This window comes from Oryx dammah, unplaced genomic scaffold (assembly GCF_014754425.2).
Source record: "Oryx dammah isolate SB20612 unplaced genomic scaffold, SCBI_Odam_1.1 HiC_scaffold_9, whole genome shotgun sequence".
In the NCBI taxonomy this organism is placed as follows: Eukaryota; Metazoa; Chordata; class Mammalia; order Artiodactyla; family Bovidae; genus Oryx; species Oryx dammah.
The window spans coordinates 1029816-1044638 of NW_024070193.1; the positions used below are offsets into that span (position 1 = coordinate 1029816).

The 14823-nt window shown below is 50.7% G+C and overlaps 1 protein-coding gene across 2 annotated transcripts in view; it reads left to right on the forward strand.

Annotated features, from left to right (window-relative positions):
• The first annotated feature begins 757 nt into the window (after positions 1–757).
• KBTBD12 (kelch repeat and BTB domain containing 12) overlaps positions 758–14823 on the forward strand; it is a 51687-nt gene continuing 37621 nt past the window's right edge. Inside the window, exons 1-2 of one of the 2 annotated variants that reach the window (XM_040246641.1) lie at positions 758–844; positions 13007–14186. In XM_040246641.1, coding sequence (XP_040102575.1) covers positions 13117–14186 — 1070 coding nt within the window. In that variant the 5' untranslated portion in view covers positions 758–844; positions 13007–13116. The remainder of the gene's footprint in view (positions 845–13006; positions 14187–14823) is intronic. The other variant, XM_040246642.1, reaches the window with a different exon arrangement.

The window sequence follows — 14823 nt, forward strand, 5'->3', positions numbered from 1 at the left end:
GGGCCAGTCTGCTGTCCCCCGGGCGTCCCTGGGGCTTTCCTGCTGGCTCAGACGGTAAAGAACCTCCCTGCCATGCAGGTCCGATCCCTCCCTCGGTCGGGAAGAGCCCCTGGAGGAGGGCCTGGGAAAATCCCATAGACAGAGAAGCCTGGCGGGCTGCAGTCAAGGGGGTGGCAGAGTCAGAGAGGACTGAGCGACTGAACGGCAACAACTGCTGTCCCCAAGAGTCTGAGCTCTCGCAGCAGCTCACGGGGCCTCCAGGAGCGGAGGCCAGCTAGGACACCTGCTTCCGGCCTCTCCCAGCTCTGCCCACCATCAGCCCCGTCAGTGCCCACTCCCTGACCATGAGCTCTCTGCAGGGCCAGCGTGCCCAGGCAGACAGGGCAGAGCTCGTGGCCTCTGGGGAGGTGTTGGCACCTGGGTGCCGTGTGGCTCTAGGCTGAGCACCGTGTGCCCGGCCGGACCGCAGGGGTGCCAGCGCGTCAGGCCGGAACGGCTGCAAAGGACAAAGAAACGACTGCGTGGTGACGGCTGGGACCTCCCGTGCTCACCACGAGGCTCCGGCACGAGGCCCCTGCAACACGCGTGTACACACACGCGCGCGCACGCACGCAGGCACGACGGCGCGCGGTGCCTGCGCCCGGGGCGGGCGCGGAGGGCGAGCAGCTGTCCGCGCGGAGCTGCCAGGTCGGTTCCCTGCCCGCGGGACCCGCGCGCCCTCCCCGCGGCGTCTATTTATATGCGCCCCGGCTCTGCCCACATTGGTCAGGCGCCCGGCCGGTCAGGCGCCATCGCGGCGGCCCCAGCGGAGCGAGTGCGGCCGCGCCTCCAGCCGGGCAGCCCCGTAAGTAGCGGCGACCCTCCTGGGGGCGGGGGCACCACCCGCGCTTCCCGGGTCCCTCCGGCCCTGCGCCTCCGCCGCGCGCGCGCAGCCCCGCGCTGGGACCCGCCCGGCCCTGGGGCGCCCTCCTCGCCGGCCTGTGTGCGCTGGGGCGGGGGCGCCTGCCGGTCCGGGGGTCCTCCTGGAACGCGAGGACAGTGCTCGGCACAGCACATGGTCCAGAGCCCTCACTGCAGATGGAAGAGTCTAACCGCCCTGCGTCTCCCTCCCGCCCGGACCCCGGGGGGATTCTTGAGGAGCTCTGTGCCAGCTAAAAGCTCCGGGGAGAATGCAAAGAGGCCGCAAAGGAAGGAGCAAAGGAGACGCGTCTTTAGCTTATCCCCCTCCTGGTCGGCCTTGAGGCCCTGGTGTGGTTCATTACCATGCAGCGAACCCAGGGTTGTCAGCACCCCGGGAGTCTCGGGGTACTCGGGCCGGTCCGGAGCCATTTCTGCCAGGCTCTGAACGAGACGGTGACGGTGAAAGGCAGCAAGGCTGGAGACGAGTGGGGGAGCCAGGGGCCCCCAAGGCACCGGCTGTAGGGCGAGAAAAGCAACAGCCCCCGAGGAGTTAGAAATGAGGGCGGGGTCAGGCCCGGATGCGGGCGTGGGGAGTGAGGGAGGCATGTCCGCTTTTAGAGGGGGGCTACTCGAGGGCTGCCGGTGGTCTGCGAGGTGGGTGTGTGTGTTAGTCGCTCAGTCCTGTCGGACTCTTTGCGACCGTGGACTGCAGCCCACCAGGCTCCTCTGTCCATGGGATTCTCCAGGCAAGAGTACCGGAGTGGGTCGCCATTCCCTCTCCAGGGGATCTTCCCGACCCGGGGATCGAACCCGGGTCTCCTGCATTGCAGGCAGACTCTTCCCACTGAGCCACCAGGGAGGCCGGGTCTGAGAGGTGGAGTTGCCAAGTCGTCTGGTGACCTCGCCACGCAAATTAAGAAGCCCCTGCCGCCCTGTCTTCCTTTTTTTTTCCCACTGGGTGCTGGAATATGTCAGCTTTGCATGTTGACAAGTTACCAAAAAAAGTCTGTGCGCTGCCAATTTGCTATCTCTGGCTTCAGGCCCCTAAGAACAGGGGCTGGGGCCAAATTCCTGACCACACGGTGACTGGGTACTGATTTTGAGGGCCGGAGACCTGGATGTCAGAATGTGTCAAGCTGTAGGCAAGGAAATCAAGGCAATGATTCTGCAGCATTTACTTGCCTTGGACAAAGGGATAACAACTTAGAGAATCAAGCGCCACTTTTATACATAGAAAGAAAACATCTTCAAGATATTGGTTAATAACAAACATAAAAGCTATGAACTTGTAATTTAGGGCTAAGCAAAGCATTCATTTAATTGCACAAACCACGTTGAGCAGCTCTGCTGTGTGTCTCAGGCAATGTCACAGACAGACGTTAATAACACAAAAGGAGAGACTTCTCAGGTGGCCCGGCAGCTGTGAGTTTGCTCTCCCAATGCAGGGGGCTCAGGTTTGATTCCTGGGCAGGGAACTAGATCCCACATGCCGCAGCGAAGACCCAGCACCGCCAAATAAGTAAATAATGTTTTTAAAAAGAGTTTTGAAGGGTTAAGATCGGAGCCTCTACCATCACTGTGATCTCCAGTGAAAAGGGAGGAGCGTGGATACATAAATAAACTGCGGTAACAGTGCTTTTGAACTGCGATGGAGAAGACTCCCGAGAGTCCCTTGGGCTGCAAGGAGATCCAACCAGTCCATCCTAAAGGAGATCAGTCCTGGGTGTTCATTGGAAGGACTGATGTTGAAGCTGAAGCTCCAATACTTCGGCCACCTGATGCAAAGAGCTGACTCATTGGAAAAGACCCTGATGCTGGGAAAGATTGAGGGCAGGAGGAGAAGGGGGCGACAGAGGATGAGATGGTTGGATGGCATCACTGACTTGATGGACATGAGTTTGGGTGAACTCCGGGAGTGGTGAGGGACAGGGAGGCCTGGCGTGCTGCAGTCCATGGGTTTGCAGAGTCAGACACGGCTGAGCGACTGAACTGAACTGAACTGAACACCAGCGCAGGCACTGCTGTGCTCAAGGTAAAAAGCAAGGAAGGCTTCACTGAGAGAGTGATGACTGGGCTGAATTTTGAAGAGCCAGTCCATTTTTTGAGGCGGAAGATTAAGGGTGCTGCAGACACAGAGAAGAACGTGTGAGGCTGACCGCCCTGGAACAGCCAGGGGTTCACCGTCACGAAGAGCCTGGTAATACAGGAGGCCAAGTCAGCTGGTGAGGCAGGCAGGGCTGCGAGGGCCCGCTCAGAGAGGGCCTTCTGATGCCTGGATGGCGCTGGTGCTGGTGAAAAACTGGCTCGAGATGACTTCTGTGAGTGTGGGGAGACGGATTTCACGCACAGAGTCACCAGCTCCCAGAAGGGCTGTGTGGTAACTCTGGAACTCAGGCATCACTTTCTGAGGTCGCGTTGACATTCCTGGGCTTGCCAACCAAAATTTGTTCAAAGGGGTTTTAGGCTGGAATTTGGGGCCCTAACCGCGTAATTTCTTAGGTCGTCAGTCTTTTTCAACAAAATTCAAGGCTTTGCTGTTTAACAACTCTATCATTTCAGATTATAACCTCCTCACATACTGAACGTGTCTATGGGGAAAAAATACATGCACTAATTCAGGAATCCAGTAACTTCTCTTCGCACCAAAGCCGATGTAGGAAGACATTGTTCCTGCCTTTCTCCCAAGGCAGTTCTCATTCAGACTGGAGAAGTAGGCTGTAAGCTTCTGGATTTTCCAGTGACTCATAAGTTAGGTTGCCTACACTATGACAGGTTTGAAAGGAGATTCATAATGTATCTATATATCCTGTCTATCTGTCTGTCTCTCTATATACACACACTAATGTGGTTTACAATGTAGGTTACATTTTCAGAGTTTGTAAGTTTCTCTAATGTTAATACAAATTTTAATTTTAAACTTAGTTTATGCAATATTTAAGCCATGCAAAAAGGCATAAGGAATAGTAATAAAATGCGTCCGGTGTCCACCGTGCAAGTGACGAAATTAACCGTGGGTTATTCAGTCCGATCTCCTTGCCCCCTTTTCCAGCTGTGTCCCCTTCCTGCCACGCCTTCTGAAGGCAGGCGCTGCCCTGAAGGCAGTGTTTATAGTTACCTTTCATTTATTTATATTCCGCTAAAGTTGCATGTATCCTTAAAGAACATGCAAGTCTTCTAACTTTCTTCATTTGTTTATTTTCTGGTTGCACTGTGTGGCAGGTGGGATCTTATTTCCCCGACCAGGAATTGAACCCGCGGCCTCTGTGCTGGGAATACAGAGTTCTAACCACTGGACAGCCAGCAAATCCCATGAGTTCTCATTTTAATACAATGTCAGGCTTACAGGACAGATGTAATAGAGGCACAAAAAGCTCCCTAAAGCCCTTTACCACATTCTCCAAATGTTTGTGTTTACTTTGTCATAATATACCCTCTGTGTTTACTCTATTAGAGTGTGTAATATTGTTCGGCATATTTTAAACAAGACGTCAATGGCACGCAGCCCCTGTTCTTCACAGTCTTTTCACACACTAAGGTTTGTGATCCATGTTGATACGCGTAGCCCTAGTTCACTGTTTTCTTAAGCTTCTACAAGCTCTTTTTAAATACTGTACAATATTCTCTTGAGTGAATATGCTATAGTCTATCTGTTCTCCCGTTATTAGCTATTTAGGCTCTTTCCAAAGTTTTGCTAATTCAAACAGTGCTGCTATGAATTTAAACTACTTTTGACTTCAGCAAAATATAGAGGCACGGTCATGTATGAATCATTATTCAGAGAGGGTTGGATGGCATCACCGACTCAGTGGACATGAGTCAGATTAAACTCCGGGAGCTGGTGATGGGCAGGGAGGCCTGGTGTGCTGCGGTCCATGGGCTCGCAAAGAGTTGGACACGACTGAGCGACTGAACTGACAACTTTAAAGATAATATAAAGGTTATGAAACTAAACGTCATAAAAAGCACAACACTGGCAGTTTAAGTAAATTAACATTCTTATGTCCCGTTAAACTATAGCAATCCACTTCTTAAAACTAAGTATTGTGGACGTGGGTGAAACTGCATGTTGGCTTTGCAGAGTAATTAGGCTTTATTCTTGTGACATATTTATCTTTGCTACTCATTTTTCCCCATTGTTATGGGCACTGTTAACACGAGTCCACCAATTCAGTCTTCTATAAATCGAAGCAGAGAATAACTCCCCATTGATATCACTGAGAACATTTGCACAGCTTTATTTTGCTGATGAAGGGAGAATGCCCTATGTGCCCCAGCCCCCAAGGAAAAGTTGCTGTCTGTTCTTTCACTGGTGAGCCGTGTCTGTGCCCGCAAGCAGTTTGTCTAGGAGCCCAAACTTCTTTATTGTTCAAAAATGCACAGGTGTATTCAGCTTCACCAAGCCAATTACACGTTGGAGATGCATGGCCTTATTTAATTCTCCCAACTATTCTTATATAATTCTCGACACTAGTCTCAGGTCAGGAATCAGAAAGAGGCTGAGAAACTTGCTCGTGTTGTAAATGGCACAGCAAGGTTGCAGAACCCAGGTCTCAGGAACCCAAGAGAAAGCCCATGTTCCTCACCGCTGAGCCACACTGCTACCCGCCATGAGTACCTTGGCCCAAAGGACTGATCCAGCTCTGAATACTTTACTTACATACAGCGCCCGCATCTTCCTGATGCAGAAACCGACGTGTTCCGCATTCTAGGATGACAGCAAGTAGATGGCTCAACTCAGACCCAGGATTGTGGCGGGGCGGGGTAAGAGCTGCTCAGTCATGTCCAACACTTTGCAACCCCATGGACTGTAGCCTGCCAGGCTCCTCTGTCCATGGAATTCTCCAGGCAAGAATACTGGAGTGGGTTGCCATTCCTTTCTCCAGGGGTTCTTCCCGACCCAAGGATCGAACCCAGGTCTCCCACATTGCAGGCAGATTCTTTACCATCTGAGCCACCAGGGAATCCCAGACCCAGAACCGCCTCACTTTAAAGCCCCCGTCTGCAATACCAGTGTCTTCTATGCTGATTTTGTGTACAAGAAGCAATTCTGGGAACACTTACTGAAACATTTAACTGCCCGAGCATTTTCCAGAGTTTCACCAGGAAAGTCATTTGGTCTGTAAATCCAAAGCAATTAGAGTAGCTTTCAGGAGTGGTATAAAAGGTGGTTAGAAGGAAAGTGAACCAGTGAAGTCGCTCAGTCATGTCTGACTCTGCGACCCACCAGGCTCCTCCGTCCATGGGATTCTCCAGGCCAGAACACTGGAGTGGGTTGCCATTTCCTTCTCCAGGGGATCTTCCCAACCCAGGGACTGAACCCAGGTCTCCCACGTTCTAGGCGGATGTTTTACTGCCAGAGGCACCAGGGAAGCCCCGCGGCTAGAAGGAACAGAAGCTTAAATATATGCTCTCATCTAAAAAAGTCATAAATGCTTCTTCCAAATGTGAAAAGTATTATTTGTTGTTGCTGTTGTTGTTGAAGCCAGTGTTTGGGGCAGAGAAACTGCATCCAGACATTTATTTAGAAAATTTGTTTATCTTCAGGAATCTCGGGGAGACAACCAGATGATCTTTTTAAAATAGGACTCTGAGCCTTCCCCGTCTCAAACTCTCGAGCTGGACTGCAGCAGAGGCTTGCAGGCCGGGCGCCAGGCAGGGTCTAGACAGTGGTGCAGGTTTGTTATCCTGCTGCTTGGTTTGTATAGCCACGAGCTCAGAATGAATCTCACCATTTTAAATGGCTTTTTAAAACCAAAAGAAGAAGAGTATTTCATGATGTGAAAATGTATGAAATGTAAGTTTCCGTGTCTCTAAAACATTTATTTCTGGCAAAGAGCGGTGCTCATCTGTTACACACTGCCTGTGGCTGCCCCTGCATCAGCCTCAGATACGCAGACGACCCCACCCTTACAGCAGAAAGCAGAGAGGAACTAAAGCGCCTCACGATGAAGGTGAAAGAGGAGCGTGAAAAAGCTGGCCTAAAGCTTACCATTCAGAAAACTAAGACCATGGCATCCGGTCCCATCACTTCATGGCAAATAGATGGGGAAACAGTGGCTGACTTTATTTTTCTGGGCTCCAAAATCACTGCAGATGGTGATTGCAGCCATGAAATTAAAAGACACTTACTCCTTGGAAAGAAAGTTATGACCAACCTAGATAGTATATTCAAAAGCAGAGACATGACTTTGCCAACAAAGGTCCATCTAGTCAAGACTATGGTTTTCCCAGTCGTCATGTATGGATGTGAGAGTTGGACTATAAAGAAATCTGAGTGCCGAAGAACTGATGCTTTTGAACCTGTGGTGTTGGAGAAGACTCTTGAGAGTCCCTTGGACTGCAAGGAGATCCAACCATACATCCTAAAGGAAATCAGTCCTGGGTGTTCATTGGAGGGACTGATTTTGAAGCTGAAACTCCAATACTCTGGCCACCTGATGCAAAGAGCTGACTCATTTGAAAAGACCCTGATGCTGGGAAAGATTGAGGGCAGGAGGGGAAGGGGGTGACAGAGGATGAGATGGTTGGATGGCATCACTGACTCAATGGACATGGGTTTGGGTGGACTCTGGGAGTTGGTGATGGACAGGGAGGCCTGGCGGGTTGTGGTTCATGGGGTCGCAAAGAGTCGGACACGACTGAGCGACTGAACTGAACTGAAGCCCTGCATTGCAGTGGCAGTGCTGAACTCAGACAGAAATCCCACGGAGCCTGAGACTTCCTCTCCGGCTGTACTCGGGTGCTTGTGTTAGGGGGCTGATTAAGAGGGCAGGCCCTGGAGTCTGGGTTCAAGACTCAGTTCCTCTGGTTATAAGATGCTGTGGTCACTGAATGTGAAGAGGTAAATTCAAAAGAGTTGACTTCGTGCTTTCCGCCTTCTATCAAGGAGAAATGAGCAACGTTGGAAATTTCTACAGTTCTTTTGCTCCACAGTACAGTAACAGAGAACGTAAGCGTATACCAAGAGTGAAACTACAATATGTATTTGCAATTCCTTCTGCTGCGTTGCCTCGTGCTGACGCATATGCCGCTTGTGCTAGTGAGGCCTCCTGAGTGCCAGCAACAGCACCCACCAACTCAAGCTTGCTCAGGCATCGAAGGGACTGGCATCTCCCGGAGCTGGAACGTAGAGACACGAGGCACGTCTGGAGCACGGCCGCCTTTCCTGTCCTGCTCCGTCCTCATGCCAGCTGTGGGCACACGGTGCAGAGGGTCAGACCCCTGATCTGCGTAGCACGCGGCTGGCCCCAGACCACTGCACCAGAGGCTGAGCGTCACTGCAGTCGGGCCAGAGCCAGGCTCCCGCGGGCCCCTGAGGCAGCCTCAGGGCGAGGGGCGTGGGGGCGAGTCCCACCCGCCCTGCCCCAAGGGAGGCAGGCTGGGTGCTGAGGGAAGGCTGGCACTGTGCGTACAGAGCTGCGACGTGTTTACCAAGAAAACTGGCCCCGGGCCTTCCCTGGTGGTCCGGCAGTAAGACTCAGCGGTCCCAGTGCAGGGGGCCCCGGTTCCACCTCCAGGAAACAAACAGGATCCCACACGTCGCAACTAAGGGTTCGTGTGCCACCCAAAGATCAAAGCGCCCACGTTCCGCAGCGGCGCAGCCAGATGCATAAATAAACAGGTGGAGGTTTAAAAACAGAAAACCCGTCCATCAGGGACCAAGGATTCCGTTTTTAACCTCTTTGAAATGAATGCCACTTCTGTTTTTATGAAACTAGTCCTAAGCCAAAAGGGTCAACAAGGGTGGCTTGGTTCCTGCCTGAAAGATACGAAATCCTAGGCTGCAGTCGTAATGCTTGGGTCCCCAGTGCCTCGTTTCCCTCCAGCATCATCCAGATAAGCTCTAGGAATTAGCAAGGCTGAGCTGCCTGCACTGTGTTACGCCCTGCAATCCCTCCCCCGGGAAGCTTGCTCGTGGCCTTCTAGCACTGTGGGGGTAGGTGCCCTCTGAAAGTCTTATATATCAGCAAATGGAATGGAAATCTTCAAACATTTATTTCCTTATAAGACCGGTTTTACACTTTTTAGGTTGAGGCAACAGCTGTCATCTGTAAAGCTGACTGATGTGTTTATGTATAAAGAAGGCTACATAATATGCTTTGGACCACTTGTAACGTGTTGCAGAAAGCTCAGAAAGATAATGACTGCCTAATTACCCATAATTGGATTCTCTTTGTAAAAATCTACAACAAAGCAAAAAGCAAAGGTTCACTTTCAGCCGGAAAACTCTTACATATGAGGTTTAACCTCTTATTGGAATATAGCTGAGCCATTGTTCTATTCTTATTGCTGTTTAATCGCTAAGTCATAGCTGACTCTTTGCGACCCCCATGAGCTGTAACCCACCAGGCTCCTCTGTCCATGGGATTTCCCAGGCAAGAAGACTGCAGTGGGTTGCCATTTTCTCCTCCAGGGGATCTTCCAGACCCAGGGATCGAACCTGGGTCTCGTGCGTTGGCAGGGAGGCTCTTTACCACCGAGCCATCACGGAAGCCAGCTGAGCCGTTCACTGCCGGAAAGTCCGTCGAGGAGGGCTGCATTCTCATCTCCTGTGTAGGCTTCTGGGACTGGCTAGTCACTATGATTCCACACCCTTGAGCAGTCATTTTTTAGGTCTTACAGTTGCTATCATATCATTAAACATCCCTTTCATGCTTAACACTTGTTTCCTGAAATGAACTTTAATTAAACATCGAGAAACATGCCGTGTCTTATTGAGACAGATGAGATTTCTAACACTTTACCAGATTACAGAAATTTAGAAAGCTTATAACCTTTACAAGGTTATAAGCGAAAAGCAAAGGAGAAAAGGAAAGATATAAGTATCTGAATGCAGAGTTCCAAAGAATAGTAAGAAGAGATAAGAAAGCCTTCCTCAGCGATCAGTACAAAGAAATAGAGGAAAACAACAGAATGAGAACGACTAGAGATCTCTTCAAGAAAATTAGAGATACCAAGGGAACATTTCATGCAAAGATGGGCTTGATAAAGGACAGAAATGGTATGGACCTAACAGAAGCAGAAGATATTAAGAAGAGGTGGCAAGAATACACAGAAGAACTATACAAAAAAATTCTTCATGACCAAGATAATCACGATGGTGTGATCACTCATCTAGAGCCAGACATCCTGGAATGTGAAGTCAAGTGAGCCTTAGAAAGCCTCACTATGAACAAAGCTAGTGGAGGGGATGGAATTCCAGTTGAGCTGTTTCAAATCCTGAAAGATGATGCTGTGAAAGTGCTGCACTCAATATGCCAGCAAATTTGGAAAACTCAGCAGTGGCCACAGGACTAGAAAAGGTCCGTTTTCATTCTAATCCCAAAGAAAGGCAATGCCAAAGAATGCTCAAACTACCGCACAATTGCACTCATCTCACACGCTAGTAAAGTAATGCCCAAAATTCTCGAAGCCAGGCTTCAGTAATAGGAGAACCATGAACTTCCAGATGTTCAAGCTCGTTTTAGAAAAGGCAGAGGAACCAGAGATCAAATTGCCAACATCTGCTGGATCATGGAAAAAGCAAGAGAGTTCCAGAAAAACATCTATTTCTGCTTTCTTGACTATGCCAAAGCCTTTGACTGTGTGGATGACAATAAACTGTGGAAAATTCTGAAAGAGATGGGAATACCAGACCTCCTGACCTGCCTCTTGAGAAATCTGTATGCAGGTCAGGAAGCAACAGTTAGAACTGGACATGGAACAACAGAAAAGAGTACGTCAAGGCTGTATATTGTCACCCTGCTTGTTTAACCTATATGCAGAGCACATCATGAGAAACGCTGGGCTGGAAGAAGCACAAGCTGGAATCAAGACTGCCAGGAGAAATATCAATAACCTCAGATATGCAGATGACACCACCCTTATGGCAGAAAGTGAAGAGGAACTAAAAAGCCTCTTGATGAAAGTGAAAGAGGAGAGTGAAAAAGTTGGCTTAAATTTCAACATTCAGAAAACGAAGATCATGGCATCTGGTCCCATCACTTCATGGCAAATAGATGGGGAAACAGTGTCGGACTTTTTTGGGGGGGGTTCCAAAATCACTGCAGATGGTGACTGCAGCCATGAAATTCAAAGACGCTTACTCCTTGGAAGAAAAGTTATGACCAACCTAGATAGCATATTCAAAAGCAGAGACATTATTTTGCCAACAAATGTCCATCTAGTCAAGGCTATAGTTTTTCCAGTAGTCATGTATGGATGTGAAAGTTGGACTGTGAAGAAAGCTGAGCACTGAAGAATTGATGCTTTTGAACTATGGTGTTGGAGAAGACTCTTGAGAGTCCCTTGGACTGCAAGGAGATCCAACCAGTCCATTCTGAAGATCAGTCCTGGGATTTCCTTGGAAGGAATGATGCTAAGGCTGAAACTCCAGTACTTTGGCCACCTCATGCAAAGAGCTGACTCACTGTAAAAGGCTCTGATGCTGGGAGGGATTGGGGGCAGGAGGAGAAGGGGACGACAGAGGATGAGATGGCTGGATGGCATCACTGACTTGATGGATGTGAGTCTGAGTAAACTCCAGGAGTTGGTGATAGACAGGGAGGCCTGGCATGGCGCAATTCATGGGGTCACAAAGAGTCGGACATGACTGAGTGACTGACCTAAACTGAACTGATAACCTTTACAGCTGACAGATTCCGCTTTCACGGTGTTGAAATTATCACGACCCCTTCTTTCTCAGCTCGTCTGCTGATGTTTCTGCCATCGATGTTAATTCTTGCCGTGTACAACTTTGGCCACGTTACACCTGGACGAGGTGACAGAGACTTGAGATCCATTCCTCCAGTCCAGAGCTTCCGACTCTGGGATTGTCGTTCTTTAGAGCAAAATGGCTAATTAGCTTCCGTTCCCCTGGGAAAGGTGAAGCTGAGACAAGCTTAAAGAAATTTTTAATTAGACTTGTGCCTTTTCAGGCAAGAAGTAATTCCGCCTCTGCCTCTGCCTCTGGGAGATAGGGAAGAGCCAAGGGAGGGTCAGAGAAAGGGGGTGACTCCTGTGGGTTCTGTAAGTTTAGGACGATTAGGTTTTAAGTTTCAAGTGCTCTGAGTTTCCACATCGACAGACAGACGCTTGGCTGTGCTTTGCTTTCCCAAGCCCTGTTTTGAAGTATTTACTCCACGGCGAAGTCTGAGCAGAGTTTTAGTGGGCTGCTTTTCCAGCCAGCCTGCATGGCCCCTTGTGATTTTGCAGACTGGCCGTGATCGCATCTGGGTGAGTTTTGGGGGATGGCGCGTGTAACCTTTGGGGTGGTGGGGTTGCATCTCCACAGAGAGACTGTCTCCTGATGACCCCGGTCCTCCACCTGAGGGTCAGCTGAATTTGGTAACAGGAAGTGGACACAAAAAAGGTGCCCATCTCGACTCCCTGCTGGTCCAGTGGTTGAGAGTCTGCCTGCCAATGCGTGGGACACAGGCTCAATCCCCGGTCTGGGAAGATTCCACACGCCTGGGGTGGGGGGTGGGGGTGGAACGAAGCCCGCACGCCCTAGAGCCTGTGCAGCAGGGGAGACCCCTGCACTGGGAAGCCTGCACCCCGCGGCCGAGAGAGCCACCCAGCAACTGAGAGCCGGCGCCACAGATAAACACGTAAAATCAGTGTTTTTTAAAGGTGTCCGTCTGTTCTGTCTTCATTCACCTCGGCAGGAAGGTCTTCCCAGCCCTCCTAGAAAAATCTCTGCCATTAGCTAGAGAAATATTGTTCGTGGTTAATAATTTATTGGTTTTTCCTTTTCTTCTTTTTTTTTTTTTACAACCAATGTCTTCTGTTGCTGTTTACTCACTAAGTCGTGTCTTTGTGACCCTGTGGACTGTAGCCCGCCAGGCTCCTCTGTCTGTGGGGTTTCCTGGGCAAGAATCCTGGAGCGGGTTGCCATTTCCTTCTCCAGGGGATCTTCCTGACCCAGGGACTGAACCTGAGTCTCCCGCTTGGCAGCTGGGTTCTTCACTGCTCAGCCACCAGGGAGGCCCCCTCGTGGTGGTCTTAATATAAAAAGTCTCTGCTTGGAATGAATGTTTACTTAAAAATACCTTAGAAGTAATGCTGCATGGTTAAATTTCAGAGACTCTTTTGCTTAGAAGAAACCTGCCTCTTTCCTTCCCCTCAGGAGTGTTTCATGACATCTCTGTTGCTGGGTGAGTAATCAGACATGAAAACAGGCCCTCAAGAATCAAGCTACGTGTGAAGAAGACCTACGTCGACATTGGAGAGGACACCATGGAGTGCAAGTCTGAGGGGAAAGAAAAATACGAGCACAGCTTGAACTTGCTGAACAGGATTAACAGCATGAAAGAGTTGGCGGAGATGATCGACGTGGTGGTCATCGCGGAAGGGGAGACGTTCCCCTGCCACAGACTGGTCCTGGCCGCCTTCAGTCCGTATTTCAAAGCCATGTTTACCTGCGGGCTGCTCGAGTGCACCCGGAGAGAGGTGGTGCTTCACGACATCACGGCGGAAAGCGTGGCGGTGATTCTCCGTTACATGTACCACGCGGCTCTGGAGGTCAGCAACGCCAACGTGCAGACGGTAGCCATGGCGGCCTATTTCATGCAGATGGAGGACGTCTTCCAGGCGTGTCAGAAGCACATGACGGCCCACATGGATGCCTCCAACTGTGTCGGCATCTATTATTTTGCAAAGCAGATTGGAGCTGAAGACTTAGCCGATCGAGCGAGGAAGTATTTGCACCGGCACTTTGCCGAGGTGAGCTTGCACGAGGAGATCCTGGAGGTGGAGGTGCACCAGCTCCTGACGCTCATTCAGTCGGACGACCTCAACGTGTCCCGAGAGGAGAGCATTCTGGACCTCGTCCTGAGGTGGGTCAATCACCGCCCGGACCGACGCACGGAGCACCTCGTGGAGCTTTTGCAGCAGGTGAGGCTGCCACTGGTCAGCCCTTCCTTTCTGCGACAAGCCCTGAGGAGGAACACCGTGCTCCTGTGCGACGCGAACTGCATCGACCTCGTTCAGAACGCATTCAAAGCCATCAAGACGCCCCAGCCGCATGCCCTGAACCTTCGTTACGGCATGGAGACCACCAGCCTCCTGCTGTGCGTTGGCACCAACGCCTCAGGGGTCAGGTCAAGACACAGGAACTACGGAGACGCCAGCTTCTGCTATGACCCTGCGTCACGGAAGACCTACTTCATCTCGTCTCCCAAGTACGGGGAGGGTTTGGGCACTGTGTGTACCGGTGTTGTCATGGAAGACAACACTGTCGTCGTGGCTGGGGAAGCCAGCGCCTCTAAACTCTCCAGACAGAAGAGCAAGAACGTTGAACTCTACAGGTTTGTACCCAGCGATGTGCTTGTGAGTTTGTTTCCATTATCTGGCTTTGACACTCCCAGCAGAAGTTACTGCTGAGAGCATGTTTTGAATCACATGTGTTCTGAATTACCCGCGATCATGTATCTGACACAGAGGTAAAATTCATAAGGAAAGCGTCCACATTAGTTTCCTCTCCCTTTCATTGTTAAGAATCTGCCTGTGATGCGGGAGACCAGGGTTCGGTCCCCAGGTCGGGAAGATCCCCTGGAGAAGGGAAAGGCTCCCCACTCCAGGATTCTGGCCTGGAGAATCCCACGGGCAGAGGAGCCTGAGGGGCTACAGTTCATGGGGTCGGAAAGAGTCGGACACGACTGAGTGACTAACACCCGCTTCCTAAACCTCTAATAGTGTAGAACGTCGGCAGCCAAAGAATGCTCCAACCTAGAACTGTAGGAGAGGAGTGTCTCCTTAGCAGCTACGTCTCTCCAGGTCTTGTGCGTGCAGACAGCAGGAATTCAGCCCTGAGATGGACCTGGGTGAATAAGGACTGCAGGGAGGCCCTCAAGCCCTCCTTACACACCAGCCCCTCTTGGGGCCCTTGAGCCAGACTTTCTCAGGCTTTTCGCTCGGGAAGTGCTTCTCGACAGCAAAGTGGGC